Here is a 22,937-nt window from a genome sequence, read left to right on the forward strand (position 1 = left end):
AGCATGGGCAGAGACGGGGTGGGGGCATGGGAGAGGCCAAACGGGTGCCCCCCATCGTCATAAGCCTAAAGACTGATGCAACCCCCATTGGGGTACGACAATACCCTATGATCAAGGAAGCCCGGAGAGGGCATCAGACCTCACATCCAAAGACTCCTGCAACTAGGTATTCTGGTTCCTTGCCAGTCTCCCTGGAACACTCCGTTGCTGCCAGTTAGGAAGCCAGGCATCAATGATTACCAGCCAGTACAAGATCTAAGAGAAGTTAACAAAAGGGTCCCTAACCCTTACAACCTGCTCAGTTCTTTCCTGTTGAGTGAAGCTTTTCCTTGCCAACCACTTTGGTTTTTCCCCACCAGTCGCCTGGGCTCTGCCGCATTGTAGTCCCCAAATAACACACAAGACGCTGCATTAATTATGAAGCTGTTGGCTGTTTGCTTGATTTCTTACTGGCTATCTCTTACTTAAGTATTTGCCCCATAATTGTTATTCAAGTATTTCTCTTACCGGAGAAAAGGGTCTGGACTTCTTACCCATATGCGGCTACATGGTGATTCCCTGTGTTTCTCCTTCCCAGAATTCTGCTCAACTCCTAGTCCCACCTATCTTGCTTCCCTATTGGCCAACAGTGCTTTATTGACATATACACAGGCCTTCCCCATCACTCTCCCTCCTGACAGACGATGGTACATGGTTTTGAACTTGAAAGACATGTTCTTTAGCCTGAGAGTACATCCTACAAGCCAGGCGATCTTTGCTTTCTAATGAAGAGACCCAGATTGCGGACAGGCTGGACAGCTGACTTGGACACGTCTGCCTCAGGGATTCAAAAACTCCCCTACTCTCTTCAGCGAAGCCCTTCATCGAGATTTGGCTCCGTTCAGGTCAGAAAATCCTCAAGTTACCCTGCTTCAATATGTTGATGATTTGCTCCTAGCTGCTGTCACCGAGCAAGAGTGCAGACTGGGGACTGAGAGATTACTGACTGAGCTGGGTGAGTTGGGGTACAGGGCTTCAGTAAAGAAAGCCCAGATTTGTCAGACAGAAGTGACCTACTTGGGTTACACTCTTAAGAAGGAGAAGCGACGGATGACTGAAGCTAGGAAAAAGACCGTGACACAAATCCCTACTCCTGCAACCCCAAAGCAAGTGAGAGAATTTCTAGGTACTGCAGGGTTTTTGTAGACTCTGGATTCCAGGTTTTGCCACCCTGACAGCCCCACTCTACCCCCTCACTAAGGAGACTGGGACTTTCTCATAGACCCTAAACCATCAGAAGGCCTTTGAAGAGATCAAGAGGGCTTTACTCAGTGCACTAGCCCTAGCCCTGCCAGACCTGACAAAGCCGTTCACTCTCTATGTAGATGAAAGGGCAGGAATAGTGCCAGGGGTCCTAACTCAGGCCTTGGGACTATGGAAGCCACCTGTGGCCTACCTGTCAAGGAAATTAGATCCTGTAGCCAGTGGGTGGCCATCTTGCCTAAAAGCCATCGCCACAGTGGCACTGCTTCTCAAAGATCCCGACAAACTAACTTTAGGCAACAGACTGTAGTGGTAGTCCCACACGCCCTGGAAAGCATCATCAGACAACTGCCTGACCGCTAGATGACCAACGCCCACATGGATCACTATCAGAGCCTCTTGTTAACTGAGAGAGTGCTGCTTGTGTGTCCCCCCCGTCCCCCCCCCGGCTATTCTAAACCCTGCCCCCTTGCTGCCAGAGACAGACTACTCATTACCGGTACACTAATGTATGGACATCCTGGCAGAAGAAACCGGAACCAGGAAAGACCTCACTGATCAGCCATGGCCAGGGTGCCCTAATTGGTACACGGACAGTAGCAGCTTTGTGGTTGAAGGTAAGCAGAGAGCTGGGGCGGCGGTAGTAGATGGGAAGCAGACCAGCAGCTTACCCTAGGGAACATCGGCCCAAAAAGCTGAGCTGGTCGCACTCACACAAGCCTTGTGGCTATCAACATCTACACGGACAGCAGGTATGCTTTCGCTACCACTCACATACATGGGGCAATTTCTAAACAGAGGGGGTTACTCACGTTGACTGGAAAGGACATTAAAAATAAAGAAGAAATCTTGAGCCATACATTTGCCAAAGAAACTGGCCATTATACATTGTCCTGGCCACCAAAAGGGCCAAGATGTCATAGCCAAGGGAAATCAAATGGCTGACAGGCCAGGAGCATACTGGGAGGTCGATTTCATAGAAGTTAAAACAGCAAAACATGGCAACAAATATTTATTAGTTTTCATAGATACCTTCTCAGGATGGGTAGAGGCTTTCTCTACAAAGAGGGAAACAGCCAACGTGGTAGCAAAGAAGATACTGGAGGAGATTTTCCCACGATTCGGCATCCCTAAGGTAATTGGATCAGACAATGGCCCTGCCTTTGTTGCCCAGGTAAGTCAGGGACTGGCCACCCAACTGGGGATTAATTAGAAATTATATTGTGCTTATAGACCCCAGAGCTCAGGACAGGTAGAAAGAATAAATAAAACATTAAAAGAGACCTTGACTAAATTAACCTTAGAGACCGGTAGAAAGGACTGGACAGCCCTCCTGCCCTTCGCCTTGTTCCGAGTACGGAACACCCCAGGGAAATTTAAACTCACACCATTCAAGCTCCTCCACGAGGGACCGCCCCCTCTTGCCAGAAGCAGGAAGGGTACTTGATCCTGATGCCTCTTTCTCCCAACCCCTGTTAACTCATTTAAAGGCTCTTGAACTGGTCAGAAAGGATGCCTGGTAACAGCTAAAAGGAGCATATGAACTGGGAACCACAGCTGTACCATATAAATTCCAAGTGGGAGACTCTGTCCTGGTCCAGCATCATCGATCCGGCAACCTCGAACCCAGATGGAAGGGACCCACCTGGTGCTCCTGAAAAGTCCCACTGCCATCAAGGTTGACGGCATCCCAGCTTGGATCCATGCATCCCACATCAAAGCGGCCACTTCTGCAACCCAAGATGACTCCTGGAAGCTGGAACGGACTGGTGATCCTCTTAAGCTGCGTTTATGTCGCCTGCTCACCACAGAAGAATAGAAATCCCCATGCTCCTCAAGCATTAACCTGGCAGGTGCTATCACAAACTGGGGATGTAGTCTGGTCCACCTCTAAAGTCGCTTCCCCTGGTACTTGGTGGCCATCTTTGTTTCCTGAAATCTGTCCCCTGATGGCAGGGTTAGACTTATAGGACATTCCTGGGATGACTCATGAAGAAATACACTCAGAAGAGGTGCATTTACAAAAAACGGTCCCTTCATCAAGGAACAGTTTCGCAGGGACAGCACCTTGCTGATTCCCTGGGATGTAAAGATAGATCTATGCAGAGAAGACTGCAGCAGACCTCCTTTTATGTTTGCCCTAGAGATGGCAGATCTAGGTTGGAGACACATAGATGTGTGTCCCGCGCTCTATCTCGCCCGCAAGAATGACGCGGCACACGATCAGGATCCTTCTGCAGTAAGCTTTATTGCTCCTGAGAGGAGGAGCATAAGCTATCACAAAGCGAAGACCCCACGCCCTAACGGGACTCTCCTTATATAGAGAGTTTCTCTCGCCTCGGACGTGGCAGTTAATTACTGGTCCAATTATGTCACCCGAGGTGACGTAAGGCACAGGCACCCCCGGCCTCGTGGGCAGGGAGCTCCTGCTCATGCGCAGCAGGGTTGTCATTGCAACTGTCAGGCGGATGTCAGCGCCATCTCGCCATGGCGTGGTTCCAGGGCAGCGCCCAACATCTCCCCCTTTTTATTTTAATAAAAGCACACAAAAGTGTCCCAACTGGGCTGCATAGGCTAAAACACCCATCCTCGTGCAATGCAACAAAGTCGCTGAGGGTGCAAGGGCTGTTCTGCCGACAGCTAATGGCCACCTCGTCACCAGAGACAGAAACCAGATGAATGGCCTACATCCGTTGATCACCGTCAGGCTCTGCAGCCCATCAGGGTTCGAAACAGATGAATATACCCCATATAGCACCTTTCCGCGTGCAATGAGACGAGCTCAGCGGAGTGCAAAGGCTGCAATATCAATGATCACCTTCTCTGGTGCAAATGTCCAAAACATTTCGGACTCAGAGGTGCAAAGGCTGATCTATTGAAGCAGGGGCAGAGAAATATAGCCGGAGTCTGCCAAGGTGACAGGGAAAGCCAGAATGAAATGGGGATAATCAAAGGCTATTCTCCACGCTTTAACATGGTGAGCCAGACCTCCGCCGAGGCCCCATACTCTAGAGCCGCGAGTGCCTGTGTAATCATGACTTTATCTGTTTTTGCCTTTTTGAACACTTTGCAAAACAAAAAGAATAAAATTGCCATTCCGAAGCAGAGAAACATCCCGAAGCAGAGAAACATCCCGAAGAGTCCCACCCCCACCCATTCCTTGAAATAAGAGAAGACAGAAGAGATCCATGACGACAGTCCTTCTTGTAGGGAGACATCAATTCTGGTGGATCGCTGTTCTCAAGTCCTGCAGTATCTGTTCAAATTCGAATGTCCAATTCTGTAAAATGAACTGAGAAAGACTTTTGGACAAATTAGCCGCTCTAATAAAATTTTCATATTGTATTGATGTAACACAAAGTCCAGGCATTTTATATTCACATCCTAACTGCGCCAATTGCCATAAAATATCCAATTGTTCTTGAACCAGGTCGATGCGCTGATTAACCAGCATCAACCCTCCCTGAATTTGAGTATTTGCCGAACTTTGTCGGTCGAGCGCCACTGATACTGATGATGAAAGACCATCAAGAGTATCTGCCGTTTGTACAGATGTGGATAGGGCCATTGCCGAGGCGGTCACAGAGGCAGCCACTGCTGTAGTGGCCACAATGGCTACAATTATGGCCGAGATGCCGAAATCTCTTTTTGTGCGTAGCAGAGACAAGCTACTCGGGGCTTTCACCGGCACGGGCACAAACCTCGGCATTCTAGTCACCACAGCATAAGAATATTTCGTGGCATCCCAGCATAATGTATAAAAGCAGCTCTTGGTATCACATCTTAATTCCTCATTCTCACCTATAAAATTATTGCTTACAATCCATAAAAAGGGGGCCAAACACAAACTGGTGATGGGGCATATTCTTTTCTAATAAATTCTTTATGCTTCATATCTGAAGCTTGCCAAGTGCCGGAGCCAGATCCCCCCGAAAATTTGCCCTTCCAATTGTAAGAGATTTGTCCTTTTTCCCCAGCTCCTCCTCCTATCATTACCATAGGAGTCAAATCCGTCAAAGGGATTGACCCAAGTTGTCAAGGGTGTCATATTCAAAAAATGATGCCCTAGGCTGGGTGAGAAAGTGAAGGTATTAGGGCCTACCCAGTGTTGATACCTAGATTGACATTCAGTCCAAGGCAGGATATACTCTTCTGATTGAATCCCTTTACAAAATGGGGCTAACTTTGGCTGATCATGGGGAGTAGCATTAGTACTAACCGGCAGCGCCCAACATCGGATGCATTGGCTACAATCTCTAAATCAGTTCCCCAACTAGCCTCGCCTTGCCAGGCAGCCGATTGATTCCTCAAATTAACACAGTTAATACTATTTTTATTATCATTTACTTTGGAAAAATGAAAGCATAAGCTTCCTCTTAAGGAGAGGGAGCGATTTTCTTGTACTGCATGAATCTGATTATCTTGGGGCAAATAAGCTAGCCCTAGCTCTTTATTGGTGAAAAAAAAATCTAGGAAACACTTGTGCATTATACATCACCGGCATGGGGAGGGGAAAGGTCGACATGATTCCCCATCTTCTTTCTCCCGTTGCCCTCCAGGCTTGAGCCATGATCATTATCATCAGGGTTCCCCATCTTACGAATGAGTCTTTCCGGAACCCAGAACGGATTGTCTTCATCCTGTGGAAAAACACAGACAGCTCCCCTGGACCTTATCAGGATAGGATCCGGGCCTTTCCATTGATTAGTTAGCACATCTTTCCATTTCACCCATTCCTTGGGCCTTTTAGGTTCTGTGCAATGTCGCTCAGCCGCACTCATCCCTGAATCATCCAAGTTCAAAAAATTCAGGGTAAAGAGTGACATGGCTATGGCCACTCTCGGTCCAGGGGGTAGCTCCATTATTGCTCCCCCTTTTTGCTTTAATAAATATGATTTAAGTGTCCGATGTGCTCTCTCAATGATGCCCTGACCTTGAGGATTATAGGGCAATCCAGTAATATGAGTAACTTGCATTTGTGCACAAAATTGTTTAAATTTTTGTGAAGTATAGGCAGGCCCGTTGTCGGTTTTAAGACAGCGGGGTTTGCCCCAGGCACTCCAGGCCTCAAGACAGTGCTGAATCACATGAGAAGCCTTCTCCCCTGAAAGTGGGGTGGCAAAAAATATTCCAGAACAAGTATCAACAGAAACATGTATATATTGCAATTTACCAAAAGGGACATAATGGGTAACATCCATTTGCCAAACTTGTAAGGGGATCAAACCTCTCGGGTTAATTCCTCGATGGGGGACAGGCAAAAACTGACAGCAATTTTGACATTGTATCACTATATCTCTAGCTTCTTTTCTGGTTAAAGAAAAGCGTCTGCGTAATGTCTCTGAAGTAACATGAAATTTATTATGAAATTCTTTTGCAGCTATTATGGGTGAAGAAAGCGCAACAGCTGCAAGTCTAGTGGCTTGATCAGCGAGCGCGTTCCCTTTTGCCATGGGGCCGGGAAGACCAGAATGAGCTCTTATGTGTTCAATAAAGAAAGGATGCCGCCTTTGCAGCAGAGCAGCTCTAATGGCTTCAAATATGTGAGCCACCTTACTAGAAGGTCTAATCAACCCGGCAGTTTCAAGAATTTTAACTGCATTAACTACATATAATGAATCTGAAACAATATTAAGTGGGCCCATAAATTGTTGTAAAACTTCTAATACCACGAGGCATTCAACGACTTGTGGGGAAGATTCAGGAAAATGTTTTATATAAGTCATATCATTTACAACATAGGCCCCTTGTCCTGTTTTAGAACCATCTGTATATACTACTATCCCATTCTTAATTGGGGTATTAGAGGTAATTTTTGGGAAAACTAAAGGCTGGGCCAAAGCAAACTGTAAAAGTGGATGCCTGGGATAATGATTATCAAAGGTCCCTGAAAATGAAGCACATAGGACTGACCAGTCGCTAGAGGTGGCGGCCAAAACCTGTATTTGATCCGGAGTATAGGGGCTAACAATGATATTAGGCTCCAGACCAAAGTATTCTATTGTCATTTTAATGCCTTTTATAACCAATTGTGCAACAGCAGCTGGATACCAATCAACAATTTTAGCAGGGGAAGCTCGAGGATGGACCCAGCATAAAGGCCCTTGTTGCCAAACAACGGCGGTGGGTAGACCTTGTGTGTTCAAGACACATAACAAAATTGGCTGGGTATAATCTATCCTATCCAGCTGGGCCTGAGTTATAGCTTTCTCGACTTTGCAAAGAGCCTCGCTTGCCGAGGGATCCAATTTCCTTGGGGAGGTGATATGCGGGTCCCCTTCTAAAATATCAAATAGAGGTTTTAATTCAATGGTGGGAATTTTTAAAAAAGGTCTTAGCCAATTAATATCACCCAATAACTTTTGAAAATCATTTAGAGTTTGTAACTTATCTTTTCTAATTTCAACCTTCTGTGGTCTAATGAAATCAGGTCGGATAACCGAGCCCAGGAATGATCCGGAGTCGGTTATTTGTACCTTTTCAGTGGCTAGGGAAAGTCCCCATTGACTTAATTGCTTTTGTAAGACAGGGAACATTTGCTGTAAAACTGTAAGATCTTGATGACATAACAGCACATCATCCATATAATGGATAGACAGGACCTGCGGGAACTGTCTTTTAACTGGGGCAAGTGCCTGATCAACAAAGAGCTGACAGATGGTTGGACTATTGGCCATTCCCTGAGGCAAAACTTTCCATTGGTATCTCTTATCTGGTTCTGCATGATTTAAAGAAGGTACCGTAAAGGCAAAACGCGGGCGATCAACGGGATGTAAGGGTATGGAGAAAAAACAGTCCTTAATATCTATGATCAGAAGGGGCCACCCTTTTGGCAGGGCAGTGAGTAGAGGCAATCCTCGCTGGACCGGACCCAATAGTAACATTTGTACATTAATGGCCCTTAGGTCATGCAACAAGCGCCATTTTCCTGATTTCTTTTTGATAACAAAAATCGGAGTATTCCAAGGCGAAGTGGATGGTTCTATATGACCAAGGCAAAGCTGTTCTGTAATTATTTTCATGATGGCATTCAGTTTCTCGGAGGTTAATGGCCACTGAGGAACCCATACCGGGTCCTCCGTCTTCCATGGTATGGGTCGTGCTGCCTCAGTGGCGCTCAAGAAAAAACCCAAGCCCGTTTTACCTTCATGAGGTCGGGGTGATATAGGGCGGGGATTGCCTTGCTCAAGACGTCCCAAGCCCCGGCCTTCTTGAAACCCCATCTTTTCCATCATGTTTCTAACTGAGGGCGAATAATTATTGGTTAAGGTAAGGCCCGTTTCTGTTAGGATGTCTCTACCCCATAAATTAACTGGTAAGGGTAAGACATAGGGGGTAAATTGGCCTCTCAGTCCTTCTGAGGATTCCCAAGTTAGGGCACTAGAGCTGATGTCAGGGCTGGATTGATATCCCAGCCCCTGTAGAGAATGAGAGGACTGTGTGACCGCCCAACTTTTTGGCCACCAATGTGTTGAAATAATACTTTTGTCAGCCCCTGTATCCAAAATGCCCTCAAAACTTTTGCCATTAATTCTAAGAGTTAACTTAGGCCTTGTATTTAGTGCCACAGTTAAATAGGCCGAGTCCGTCCCTGTGGATCCCATCGAACCTTTTATATCTTGTGAAATTTGATCTTTTGCTGGAAGCAATACAAGCTGAGCTATCCTATCCCCCTTATGGATGGAGAAAACACCTTGGGGGCTGGAACAAAGAATTTGAATATCTGGAATATGGTGGTTATCAATTATTCCAGGATGTACAATTAGTCCCTGCGCAGTAAGGGCACCATGGCCTATTATAAGTCCTATCATACCATCAGGCAATGGGGGATGCAAAGGTGCCGCAGGCACTGGATGGACCCCCATATGTGGCATTAGTAGGACTGAGGTGGCGGCACGCAAGTCCATCCTGACGTCTCTTGTGGAGTCGTCTCCTCCTCGGAACTGGCCTTGGCAAACTGAGTCCCGTATCTTTGCGGGCCCCGGGATCGGGGGCCCACCTGGCCGTTTTTTGGCTCTTGGTCAGCTGTACCTGGTTTACGGGGGGGAAGGAGATTGCCCTTAAGGTCTCTTATGGATCTGCATTGGCTTGCCTTATGGTAGCCTTTCCCACATCTGGCACAGATAGTATCCTGACCCTTTTTTAGAGCTCGACATTCTTTTTTTAGGTGCCCTGGCTTTCCACAATTAAAACAGAGCCTCCGATCCTTGAAGCCCGTCGGCTTTCTTTGTGATTGAAGAATGGCAGCCGCCAAGCCTGCATTAGTAAGCGGTCCTCCGAGTTCTCTGCATACCCTGAGCCAATCATCCAAACCTTTTCCTTTCCTAGGGGCAATTGCTGTTTTACATTCTTGTGTAGCCTGCTCGAAGATGAGCTGTTCTATCAACGGCTTAACCTGCTCTGTATCTCCAAAAATTCTTCCTGCCGCTTCCGTCATCCTTGCCACAAAATCGGAAAATGGCTCCTGAGGTTGTTGTATAATCTTGGTAAGTTGTCCACCTGCCTTCCCTTTCTGCGTAAGTGACTTCCATGCCCTAATTACCAGGGTGGCTATTTGAGCATATGCGCCCCAAGGGTAATTAATTTGGTTCACAGCATAGACTCCTTGTCCTGTAAGCAGATCGAAATTCCATTCTCTCTGCTCTGGGGTGAGTGCTATGGCGTTAGCCCTCGCCTGTGACTGGGCAGCCTCATGCCATAATGCTCTCCATTCCATATATTGCCCCATATTTGGTAATACTGCCTTCACCACCATCTGCCAATCGGCAGGAGTTAGGGATCCAAGGCAAGCCTTTCTATCTGCATAATAGTAAAGTTGGCATTAGGTCCATAATTACGAACCGATTCTGCCAATTCTTTTATCTGTTTATACTCAACCGGAGTATGTACCCGCCCTCCATTCTCTACTTCGAAAACGGGGAAGGTGAGATGGACCTTTCTTCTAATTTTTTCAGGTAAAAAGGAGAAACTATGTAAACGCCCTTCATAAGGGGGGGGAGAGAGCGGCATAGGCGGAGCAGATGGAGTTGCTATCGCTTTTGCTGAGGCCTTGCCCTTGGGTAGCAGTTTAGAGAAAAACTCCCCATCCGGGTGATATCTCTCCGCCTCGTACTTTGTAGCCTCTTCTTCTAGTTCTGTTTCATCTCCAGGGCCTAGAGAGTCTTGTTCGGAATCAGAAGACTCAGAACTGGCGGAGCTGCCGAGGTTCAGCGCCTCCAGTTCTTTAAAAGGATACATTTGACCTGTCCCTTTAGTGGAAAGGCCAGGAAGGGCATCTGGTTTTGCTATAATGTTCTCTCCTAAAACAGGAGGGCTCTTTTTCTTAGTTTTTCTTTTGTATACCTCCGTTTTCTCGCGCGCCTGACCTCTCACTACGTTCGGTTTCTGACATGCTATCCTGGGTTACCTCGAGAATGGCCTGACCCTCTACAACGGCCGCCTGGCAAGCTTCATCCTCAATACAGTTCTTCACTAGTTTCCATACTGCCTTGGTCCCTATCCTTAGGTCTCTTTGCTCTAGGTGTCGATCAAGATCCCTCCCCAACTTATTCCATGATGCCAGGGTGAGAGAGCCAGAAAGGGCATACCAGGGTGCCACACGATCGACCTCCTTGACAAAGCTCCGTAACGTCTTTCTGTCAACCTTGATATTCCTCTGCTTTAATACAGTCTCCAAGGTAGTTAATATGGATTGAGAGGACCCCATGGTGGCTGCAGCTTATCTACGTCTGACTAATCACCACCGTTACCAATGGTACAGATGACCGCGGCTTATCTACGTCCGTCTTACAGCAAATGGGGAAAAACGAAAGCAAAGGACAGAAGAGACTGTTCAGGCCCCTTTATCTACAGGAGGCTTAGGTGACCAGTATAAAGAAGACAAGAACAATACCAAGGAGGACGATTGCTTCAGGCAAACCCTCCCAAGGCGGAGACAACCCCAGACCAAAGTCCCAGATCAGCATACCTCTCCGAACTTACCTGCCTGCAGTTCTGAATCCTCCTCGTTTCCAAGGGGTCTTCGATGGTGCGGACGATGGCTTGGTCAGTTTCCCGGGTTTCGGCACCAGTTGTCCCGCGCTCTATCTCGCCCGCAAGAATGACGCGGCACACGATCAGGATCCTTCTGCAGTAAGCTTTATTGCTCCTGAGAGGAGGAGCATAAGCTATCACAAAGCGAAGACCCCACGCCCTAACGGGACTCTCCTTATATAGAGAGTTTCTCTCGCCTCGGACGTGGCAGTTAATTACTGGTCCAATTATGTCACCCGAGGTGACGTAAGGCACAGGCACCCCCGGCCTCGTGGGCAGGGAGCTCCTGCTCATGCGCAGCAGGGTTGTCATTGCAACTGTCAGGCGGATGTCAGCGCCATCTCGCCATGGCGTGGTTCCAGGGCAGCGCCCAACAGATGTGGAGGACTGGGACATTTCTATTGCAAACAATGGGGATGTGAAACTACTGGAGATGCCCACTGGCATCCCACATCCCTGTGGGACTTGATTACTGTTGCTAGAAAGAATAAGGGCCTAGACTCCCTCAATATCACCTTCACAAACCCAGGGAAGCAGTTTACTGCCTGGCCCAAGGGCCGAACCTGGGGTCTGAGGTTCTATATGTCAGGATGGGATAACGGGTTTTCATTCCAGATTAGGCTCAAGATTGAGAGCCCTCCAGAGGTTCCCATAGGACCTGATAAGGTATTCCCAGAGCAAGGACCTCCCCAACGGGTGTTACCACCGCCTCTTCCCCCCATAAGCCCTGATTCCCCATTTCTGAGCCCCAACCCCATGGGACGATAATTCCCCCTGCAGAAACCTTCGCTCTGCCCCCTACCACTGGTGATAAATTCTTTAACCTGATTCAAGGGGCTTTTCTAGCTTTAAATACTACCAATCCCAATGCTACCTCGTCTTGCTGGCTTTGTCTTGCCGCTGGTCCTCCTTATTACGAGGGAACTGCCATCTCTGGTACCCTCACCTCTGTGACAGATCCAAATCAATGATCTTGGGGCTCCCAAAGTAAGCTCACCCTTCCTGAAGTCTCAGGCTCAGAATTATGCCTAAGGACAGTACCTTGCTCCCACCAGCACCTCTGCAACAGCTCCTCAACAGATATGGTAACAGAGACCAACCCTTATCTGTTACCATGTAACAATAGCTGGTGGGTGTGCAGTACTGGGCTTATCCCCTGTGTCTCTACTGTTGTGTTTAACCAATCAAGACACTTTTGTGCTATGGCTCAGCTGGTTCCTCGTGTCTACTACCACCCCAAGGAGACAGTCATAGATGCTTATGATTATAACCAAAGAAGGGACAAGAGGGAACCGGTATCCCTCACCTTAGCAGTAATGTTGGGTTTGAGCATAGCAGCAAAAATTGTTACCGGGACTACAGCACTCATTAAGGGACCCCAAGACCTCCAGCATGGCCTGAATACTCTACAGGCCGCTAAGACACACAGGATATCAAAGCGCTAGAAAGCTCTGTCACTAAGTTAGAAGCATCTCTTGCCTCCCTCTCTGAGGTAGTTCTGCAGAATAGGAGAGGCTTAGACCTGTTGTTCCTTAAGGAAGGGGGACTATGAGCTGCCCTTAAAGAAGAAGGTTGTTTTTACATTGATCACTCTGGAGCTATCAGAGATTCCATGAGCAGGCTCAGAGAAAGATTAGAAAAATGCAAATGAGACCGGGAGGCCACACAAAACTGGTACGAGGGCTGGTTCAGCAGATTGCCATGGATGACGACTTTGCTTTCTGCCCTGATGGGCCCCTTACTGATCTTGCTTCTTCTACGACTATAGGACCTTGCATAATTAATAGATTAATTGCTTTTATTAGACAAAGAGTTAGTGTTGTACAGATTCTTATGCTATGCCAGCAGTATCAGAGATTAGGACAGGGCAATGCAGACTATATAGAGTCAGAAATTTAGTTTTGCAGTTCTATGATTAGAACTGCTTACTAAAAGAAGTGGGGAATGAAAGACCCCAACTCAACATTTTTAGACCCCTAGCAACTAGCCCATCACAGAGTAACTTGTCCTTCTGCTCTCTCCTGAGAAACCAGTGACCTTAAGACAAACTTAAAAGATAACACTGCCTGATCCAGGTACTAGCTCACCACATTCCTGCTCAAGTTTAACCGTACAATGCCCAAAGAATGCTTGCTTGAGATAACCTATAACCTTCCCGTGAAGGCATGAGCTATCACTTAACTTCCCCATCCTTTATGGTGTTTACCTAACTTACCCATCCTTTATGTTTGCCTAACTCCCCCATTCTTTATGGTTTTTCCCTTTCAACCCCCCCCCACTACAACTACTGGGGGTCAAATTCCTCTGCCCCTGCGAGGGTTATGAGGTTGGCCCCAGTGCACTGGTTCCCTGAATAAACCTCGTGTGCTTGCATCAAGAACAGTCTCTCTTGAATTATTGGGGCATCGGCTTATCCCGAGACTTGAGTGAGGGTCTCCCCACTCTGGGGGTCTTTCACATGTACACCTTAGACTTAGGCATTGTCTATGCTCTGTCATCCTTAAGTCTCTTTGAGGGCCCTGGCTCCAGGTTATACTTTGAACAATTTAAACAGAGACAGAAAACTGCAAGTCTGGTCACTTGGACAGATGGGAGATTTACACAGCAAAGATATTGCCAGAATTGTTTCCTTTTATTTCCCATCAATTTTTTTTTCTATCTCAGTTTCAATAAAAAGATTCAGGGAACTGAGTGACACATAACCTTCACCCATGCACACTGAATGAAACAATTAACTAAAAAGAAAAGGAAAGGGCATGACTGCTCCAGGGGATGGTGGAGGAGAAAGTTCATTATAGATAGAAGGGGCACATAGGGAGAGGCAGAGGCATCTGGGAGAGTCCAGAGTGGACATGACCAGACTGAGCAGGGCCATGTGGGAGAGGAGGAGGGGAGGAGAGGCGAATCAGGTACAGCAGCCCGGAGGCCAAAGGTACAAAAGGGAAAATGGGTAATCAAAATGTCTGGATTATATAAGGAAGAGCCTCTGGGAGAAGGATAGTTCAGCCCCTGGGCTGGACAGTTCAGGGTAGATGGCAGGGTATGCCAGCTGTAACAGCTAGGGACTGAGGGATGCTGGATAACCTGGTGGCCAGGTCTGTTGTTATTTTGCTTAAGATTAGAAATTAGAAAAAAAGGAGATAGAAAGTGTTGCAGGAGACAGGAACGGGGACGGGAACTGGGACCAGCACGATATAGCATGAGCCATGGAGAGCAAGTTAACTACAGTTTATTATAGCGAGACTGAAAGGGGGGAGACAGACATGACAGAGATAGGAAGATGAGAGAGTGTGAGTTTCTTTTTCCTTTTTTCTAATTTCTAGTCTTAAACAACATAACAACATTTGGTGACAAGACTCGGCAGGTTTTTCTGGCATCTCCTCCTACCTTGGCTGTCTGGGATGCCGGCAACCTGTGAGCTTCAACTCAATTGCTTTTCCAACTAAGGTCTCACTATAATAAACTATGATTAATATGCTCTCCATGGCTTGTGCTCCATTTATTGTGCCGGCCCGGGTTCCCTAATTAACAACAAGGTCCACTTTGATATATTAAATAGACACCTCAGCCCTTTGTCCCAGGTTTGAAATTTAACCATACATACATACATACATACATACATACATACATACATATATATGTATATATATATGTATATATATATATACACAGCATCACTACCTTTCCCTTTTCATTAAACAAGGTGTCATTAACTTTTGATCTTAGACAGTAACTGTAAACACACCACCACAAAGAAAAAGCATGCAGGAGACATTAACACCCACAGGGTTATAAGCCACACAGCAGATGCCAAACAGCAGATTTCTAACTACTGGTCAGCACAGTGAAGGATGGTCCTAGTTCCCATCCATGCACTACATCTCTACATTAGATGAAAGCCTCTCCCTGTGCAAACAAAGCAATGACCACAGCCTGGCTTTAGGCCCCTCATTTGCTACGTTAATGTTGTTCTTTTTGAATAGCTGTTACTCGGGGTCATCTTGCCCACCTGGCAGCATGGCAAGTAGTACTCTGGCTCTGTACTAAGCTCCAAAAGGTCCCTTTAAGAGACAAGCTCAGCCGGGCAGTGGTGGTGCACGCCTTTGATTCCAGCACTCAGGCGGCAGAGACAGGTGGATCTCTGTGAGTTCGAGACCAGCCTGGTCTACAAGAGCTAGTTCCAGGACAGTCTACAAAGCCACAGAGAAACCCCGTCTCGGAAAACCAAAACAAAAAGAAAAGCTCTGCCTACTTCCTGTCTCTGTTGGTCCTCTGAAGAGGCAGGCAGCTCTCTCTCTCTCTCCCTTTCCTTCTCTTTCCTTCCTTCCCCTTCCCTTCCCCAATAAACTTCCCGTGTGAGTCCTGCCTGTATGGCATATTTTTCTGCCGTGGGGCTTTCCCCCAAGGTCTCACTCAAGCCACATATCATAACAATGCTTAAAAGATCCATGAAGCAAAAATACCTCTGATCTGCAAGCCCCTTGCCCAAGGACAGATGGTTCCTGAAATGCTGGAGGCTATTGTTTATGGAGACAATAAGCCAAATGTTTTCAATCCCCTAAACAAATTTGTTTGGCCCACCTGCACCCATGTGTTTGACCAAATGTATGTGTGTGTGTGGGGGGGGGTAACAGGCCGGAAGTATGTCAGGATGTATGCTTGCCCCTGATTGGACCTGATGGGAAATGCAGTGAATTATGGATTTTCCTTCCTAAACTTCTTCAAACTGTGATTCTGGGCCATTTCCCAGGAATCTAGATATGGCCCATTCACTTGACCAGTGTTGAAGTGAAGCTTGCTTTGAATTTGGCTATAAGCTGTGGTGGTGGTCTTTTTCCCTATCAGTGGGGTTAACAGTTGCTATTTAATAACTGTTTGCTACTGTACTAATAGTAATGTAAATATCTGATCTACAGCATATATGATGTGCAACCCCTGTGAAAAGGTGGGGTCAAGTTCCCAAAGGGGACTGGACCCACAGGTTGAGAACCTCTACCCTAGACCTACTGCTTATCTTCTATTGTTATGGAAATGAAGTTGAATTGGAGACCAATCTTAGTGAGCAAATATTAGCCAGGGGAATGCTAAATTCTACTTTGTGTAACTTCATATTTCCTAAGTGAGTCTGAAAGACTCCCAGAGTGGGGAGACCCTCACTCAAGTCTCGGGATAAGCCGACACCCCAATAATTCAAGAGAGACCGTTCTTGATGCAAGCACACGAGGTTTATTTGGGGAACCAGTGCACTGGGGCTGAGCTCTTAACCCTCACAAGGGCAGAGGAGTTCGACCCCCAGTAGTTGCAGTTGGGGGGGTCTTGAAAGGGAAAAACCATAAAGAATGGGGGAGTTAGGCAAACACCATAAAGGATGGGTAAGTTAGGTAAACACCATAAAGGATGGGGAAGTTAAGTGATAGCTCATGCCTTCACGGGAAGGTTATAGGTTATCTCAAGCAAGCATTCTTTGGGCATTGTACAGTTAAACATTGAGCAGGAATGTGGTGAGCTAGTTCCTGGATCAGGGAGTGTTATCTTTTAAGTTTGTCTTGAGGTCACCGGTTTCTCATGAGAGGGCAGAAGGACAAGTTACTCTGTGATGGGATAGTCACTAGGGGTCTAAAAATGTTGAGTTGGGGTCTCTCACATGAGTTAGCAAAAACCTGTTTGTGGTCAGCTTCTACTTGGGCATCAACCACAGCCCATTGTACACTGTATTAAAGAGGTTTTTGCTTTGTTAACCTCTAAGTGTGTGGAGTGATTTATCACTGGGAAGGCGTGTAAGGATACCACCCTCTTGTTTTACAAGTAAGAAAACAGAGGGCAACAACGTTACTAATTGGGAACTTTCCCCCTTAGAATTGTGGAGTCAGTAATAGGACCAAGCTCAGCTGGGAAGCCCAAGGAGATTTTATTTCTGACCAGTGACAGGAGAGGTGGAAGTTAACTTCCGAAAAACTTCTCAGCCCTTTGGGGTTCAGGATGACAAAGGCACAGAGCAAAAGAAATAAGGGGGACTTATCATGGTGATGGCGTGTGTTTGTCACTTATGCATGTGGCATTATAGGGAAGCTAGTGGTTGTGTCACCATGCTGACTATTATCTTAGGTCATGTCAACTAGCCCACCTAAATAGAAACTTCTGGATTTAGACCTTCTATCCTTAACGATAATCAGCTAGGCAAAGTAAGAAGTAAAAGCAAATGAATCTTTATCTTTATGAGTAGACCATCCTGGTCTACAAGAGCTAGTTCCAGGACAGCCTCCAAAGCCACAGAGAAACCTTGTCTCGAAAAAAAAAAAAAAGAAGTAAAAACAAAAACAAACAAAAAAACTGGGGTAGTATATCAGGGAGTTGGCTGAGTTTGGTCAATGGGCAGGCAAATAATTGATTAACTAGAAAAGACAACAGACCAAATTACAGGAAAGGCAGAAGACTGGGAGGCAGAGAGAATAAAGGGCACAGAGGTTTTTGTTGCGGTTGGGTTAAGCCTTGAACCCTCCTCTGCCATTAACTTGGAAGACAGGTTAGAGAGTACCGCTAACATTGTGATCAAAACTGAATCGGGGCTCATCCCAGATGCTGCTCCTCTCCTTAATTCTGGTGCCTTCTTTTTACCCCTCCTTAACCACATTGCGTGTTGTCCTGTATCCTGAGCCAATGTTATTCTCAGTTCCTGTAGATTCAAATGGAGGCAAGACAGAAAGATGCGGGGGAAGTTGAGGAGTCACAGGAGACACAGTTGAGTCCTTGGCTGCTCACCTGGCAACATCAAGTTGTATCTAGGGCTGTAGATGTTATGGGTCTGGGGTCGATCAGAGAGAGATTCACCAGTCTGACCATGAACACATTTAACAAAGAGGAGGCTTTTATTCAGATGCTAGTGCCAGTTACTCATGATGCCAGGATTGCACCCAAGAGCACGCTCAAGTTGCATATTAGTCAGGGCTTTGTAGTAAAACTCACAAGGCTATCTACTTTCTGCCTTCATGCAATCAGGAGCAAGCACATATCCTAATATACTTCCTGCCTATTCACAATCAGGAACAAGCTTTTGTGCTGTTAAGCACCCATCCTGCCTATGTACAGTCAGCGACAAGCAAGCTTGTTTACAGAAGTGAAAATGTGAGGTTTGCTATCTTACATGAACAAAATCAGGCATTTACAAAAATAACTGCCATCATGGGGGTCTGTTGACCTGCTTGTGACTAGGAGCTTCTAGCAAAACACTTCTAGTCCTCTCTTCCTAGTAAGGCCTGCATGCAAGTTCCTGTTTTCTGTCCATCCTTATAGTCTGTCTAAATGCTAATTCCTGGTTTTGGCCCATCTTTGCTGGAGGGCCCTGAGAATGTAGGCTTCTGACCTTGGTGACTTTCTACCATGCCTGCCATTGTTATATAAGGCTCCACCCTTGTTAAAATAACACCATTCCCCTTGTAAGAATGAGCCGCTGTCTTTGTCTTCATTTACATCCTTAGCCCTTCTCAGATCGTTGTGAAGTAGTGTAGCCCCATAGCCACGAATACCACCGGCTTGCTACACTGTCATTCTTGGAAGTTCTCTGTCCTTGGACAAGTAGGGTTACAGGCTAGAGGTATTTTTGTTTTACAGGTCTCTTAAGCACAGTGATTTTAAACTTTTAGACATAATGCTCACCATCACATTGCCAACCAAGTCTCTCCTGGTCTCTTTCCCTTGTCCCAACACATAGTTTCCTATGAAGTCTTTTCTGAGGGTTTCCTTGACAAAGTACTGTTTAAGAATAAGTCACTAAAGAACAATGGTGGTTAATGTCTTTATATTCCATACTATAACTGTGTGTAACTCTTGGTGAGTTATTTATCATAAATATACATTTACTTATGATAAATATGTATAAATATAATGACAACAATAAAAAATCCACCTACTCGTTGACCCTCCAACAGGGTGACTGTTCATCTGAGTTCCCTGATCGCCTTGGTCCTTGCTGCATGTAGCTCACAGTTTACCTACAATTCAGCCTCTGCTTTTATGTGTAATGTCCCGTCAGTTTACCACAGTGCACCATGGAATTTAGAATCATATTTAACAGCCATAATATTTCTCATCACTTTTATATCACAATTTGCTTAATTATTCTCCCTTTTATGGACACGTGGATTATTTCTGATTTTTTTTTTTGTCCATCATCAGTAATATTTGAAACAACAGATACCTTTATTCCCTTCTCTATTTGAATGGCTTTTGCTGAGTAAATTCCAAAGAATTGGATTAGTGGGTCAAAAGCAAGAACAGTTTTAGGAAGGCACAATTATTTAACAGGTATTGAGGAAGTTCTGCTGGGCTAGTTCTCAAGTCACCAAGGCTGCACAGTGTTGAAGGCCTCTGTTGTAACAGTCGCCTAATTTGTTAAGGATTTATGCTGTACCAGGTCTTATACTACCAGGTGTTTGCACATTTCACTTTAACTCCTCAATATGACCAAGGAGGAAAATAGCTGTTACCTTGTTTTCTTCTAAGATTTATCTTCCTTTTCTAATTGTCTGTATAAGTGTGTATCTTTGTGTGCAAAAGAGTGTAGGCGCCTATGAAAACCAAAAAGTGCTGGATCCTCTGGAGCTGGAGTTACCATAGAGACTGGAAACTGAATTTGGGCTCTCTGCAAGAATGGGGAGTGTTCTTAATCAGCCACACCTTCCTATTTTTAAGATGTGAAACAGGCAGAGAGAAACTGAATCGCTTATACCAGGTCAAATAGCTGGTAAAGAGGTGGAGTTAGGACAAAAAGATGGGTCTACCTGGTTTCAGTGCTCTTGGGCTTAGACAAGCCTCATTCATCTGGTGACTACCTGAACACTGCCCAGTTCATCTAAGGCCTGAGTCTTCCTGCTTTATTTCTGTTCTGACAAGAGAAGGGGTGCTTATTTCCTATGCAATGAATGTTGTAGTTTTTCAAATGGAAAAGCAGAAGCATAATTGAGCTTTTAGTGGATTTCAAGGACTTAGCTGAAAGGATTAACAAACCGATGCTTAGGAGGATGAAGACTCATGAGCTGCCCTGCAGACTTCCCATCATTCCCTGGGTTTGGCCTTGATAACAAGGATGGGACCTACACATGTGGAGTCTGCAACTGACTGTCCCTGATAATGCCCTCATCCCCACCATAGAGGGGTTTGTGGGCTGCTTAACCAGAATCAGATAATACCCCCATTCCCACCATAGAGGGGTTTGTGGGCTGCTTAACCAGAATCAGATTTCATGGCCTTAAAGCTCTTCTGCTCATGAGGTTATTCTAGTACATGCAAGCTGCAATGTAATGCATTTTATTTTTTTTAATAATTTTTATTACACACAGAATTTAATTTATAGTAACAAAATCATGGTAATCCAATAAACTGAAATTAGATTAAAAACAAACAGCCATTATTCCATCTCAGAGATGTAGTACTGCTGTGTATATTCAGTAGTATATATTATATGTATACTTTTACCATTCATAATTGCCCATGAATGGTGTGTGTGTGCACATGTGTGTACTAGTTTTTTGCATTCCAGATGTAGCATGTACATCTGTCCAAGTTTATATAGATACTTTTATAGTGTTTCTCTAATGGCTGTGTGGTACTTTGCTGTGCTATGGTACACTCAGAACTCTCTTGGCTATTGAATATCTACAGTGCTGAGATGAACACTTTCACAGTTTAGTCTCTTACCCACACCGTCAATAGCTTTCTCATGAGAAATTCTTTTTATTACTAGAGCAGCAAACTTATGGCCGTTAGCTGTAAGAAGGAATTCACTGATCAGCACTTGAGTTTTGGCCTATTCCACTTCTGACCTGGGCTGCTTTTACCCCTCCTTAAGTAATCTTGTGATCTGTCACTCACGGAAAGTCGCTCTATTGATGAACTTAGTGTGGATACCCAAATGGCATAGTGCACTACAGTCCAGAACTCCTGGATTCAAGTGATCCTTTTGTCTCAGCCTCCCCAGTATCGAGGACTACAGGCGTGTGTGACTGCATCTCAGCATCAATGGTCTCAGTTCCCCAATAAAAAGACACAGGGTGACAGAATGGATGTGAAAACAGGATCCATCCTTTTGCTACATCCAAGGAGCACACCTCAACCTCAAGGATAGACAGTACTTCGGGGTAAAGGGTTGGAAAAAGATATTCCAAGCAAATGGACCTAAGAGGCAAACTTTAATATCTAATAAAATAGATTTAAAACCAAAACTAATCAAAAGAGATGGAGAAGGACACTTCATACTCATGAAAAGAAAAATCCACCAAGATGACATTTCAATTTATGTGCCTAAAACACAAAGGCATCCAAGTTTGTAAAAACAAAACAAAATACTAGTACAGCTTAAATTACCTATTGAGCCTCAACACCAATATTGGGATATTTTAATACCCTTCTTTCAACAATAGACAGGTCATCCAGACACAACAACAGACACTGAAGAAATCAAGAAATCAAGAGAATCATAAGGACATATTTTAAAAAACTTTACTCCATTAAATTGGAAAATCTAAAAGAAAAGGACAATCTTCTCGATAGATAACACTTACCAAAGTTAAATCAAGATCAAACAATTTAAATATACCTATAACCCCTAAGGAAACAGAAGCAGTCATTAAGACCCTCCTAACTAAAAGATGGCCAGGACCAAAAGGTTTTAGTGCAGAATTCTACAAGTCTTTCAAAGAAGAGTTAACACTAACACATTTCAAATTATTCTACAAAATTGAAACAGAATGAACATTGTCCAATTCATTTTATGAGGCCATAGTTACCCTGATACCCAAACCACATGAAGACTCAAGAAAGAAAATTACAGACCGAGTTCCCTTATGAACACAGATGCAAAAATACTTAATAAAATCCTTGCAAACCAAACCCAAGAACCAGCCCCCATGATCAAGTAGGCTTCATCCCAGAGATGTAGGGATGGTTCCATACATGATCATCAGTAAATGTAATCCACCATATAAACAAACTGAAAGAAAAAAAAACCACAGATGATCATCTCATTAGATGCAGAAGAAGTCTTTGACAAAATCCACACCCCTTCAAGATAAAATGTTGGAGAGAGAGATACAGGTGGTGGTGACTCATGTCTTTTACCCCAGCCCACTGGAGGCAGAGTCAGTCACATATCTGTGAGTTCAAGGTCAGCCTGATCTACAGCACGAATTCCAGGACAGGCTCCAAAGTAAAACAGAGAAATCTTGTCTTGAAAAACCAAAAATAAATAGATAAATAGAGGAAGAAAGAAAGAAAGAGTCTTGGAGAGATTAGGGATACAGGGACACATCTAAATATAATAAAGGTGATTTACAGTAAGCCTATAGCCAACATCAAATTAAATGGAGAGAAACACACAGCAATTCCACCACTAAAATCAGAGACAAGACAAGGTTGTCCTCCGCTGTCGTCCCTCCCATACTTATTTAATATAGTACTTGAAGTCTTAGCTAGAGTAATAAGATAACTGAAAGAGATAAGGGGATACAAATCAGAAAAGCAAAAGTCAAAGTATCGTTACTTGCAGATGATATGATAGTATACATATGTGACCCCAAAAATTCTACCAGGGAACTCCGACAGCTGATAAACAACTTCAGCAAAGAAGCTGGATACAATATTTACTCAAAAATTCAGTAACCCTCCTATAT

General features: G+C 45.1%; 1 protein-coding gene across 1 annotated transcript; it reads right to left on the reverse strand.

Annotated features, from left to right (window-relative positions):
- Positions 1 to 9,232: 9,232 nt before the first annotated feature.
- Positions 9,233 to 10,595, reverse strand: LOC121142971 (igE-binding protein-like; the record flags this gene model as incomplete). Its single annotated transcript, XM_040754236.1, is given in 2 exon segments — positions 9,233 to 10,026; positions 10,029 to 10,595. Coding segments are annotated over 2 exon segments (1,245 nt in total), but the record flags the coding sequence as incomplete, so codon positions are not given.
- Between the last annotated feature and the right edge of the window lie 12,342 nt (positions 10,596 to 22,937).

This window comes from Mesocricetus auratus, unplaced genomic scaffold (genome assembly GCF_017639785.1).
Source record: "Mesocricetus auratus isolate SY011 unplaced genomic scaffold, BCM_Maur_2.0 Super-Scaffold_100010, whole genome shotgun sequence".
Classification (NCBI taxonomy): Eukaryota; Metazoa; Chordata; class Mammalia; order Rodentia; family Cricetidae; genus Mesocricetus; species Mesocricetus auratus.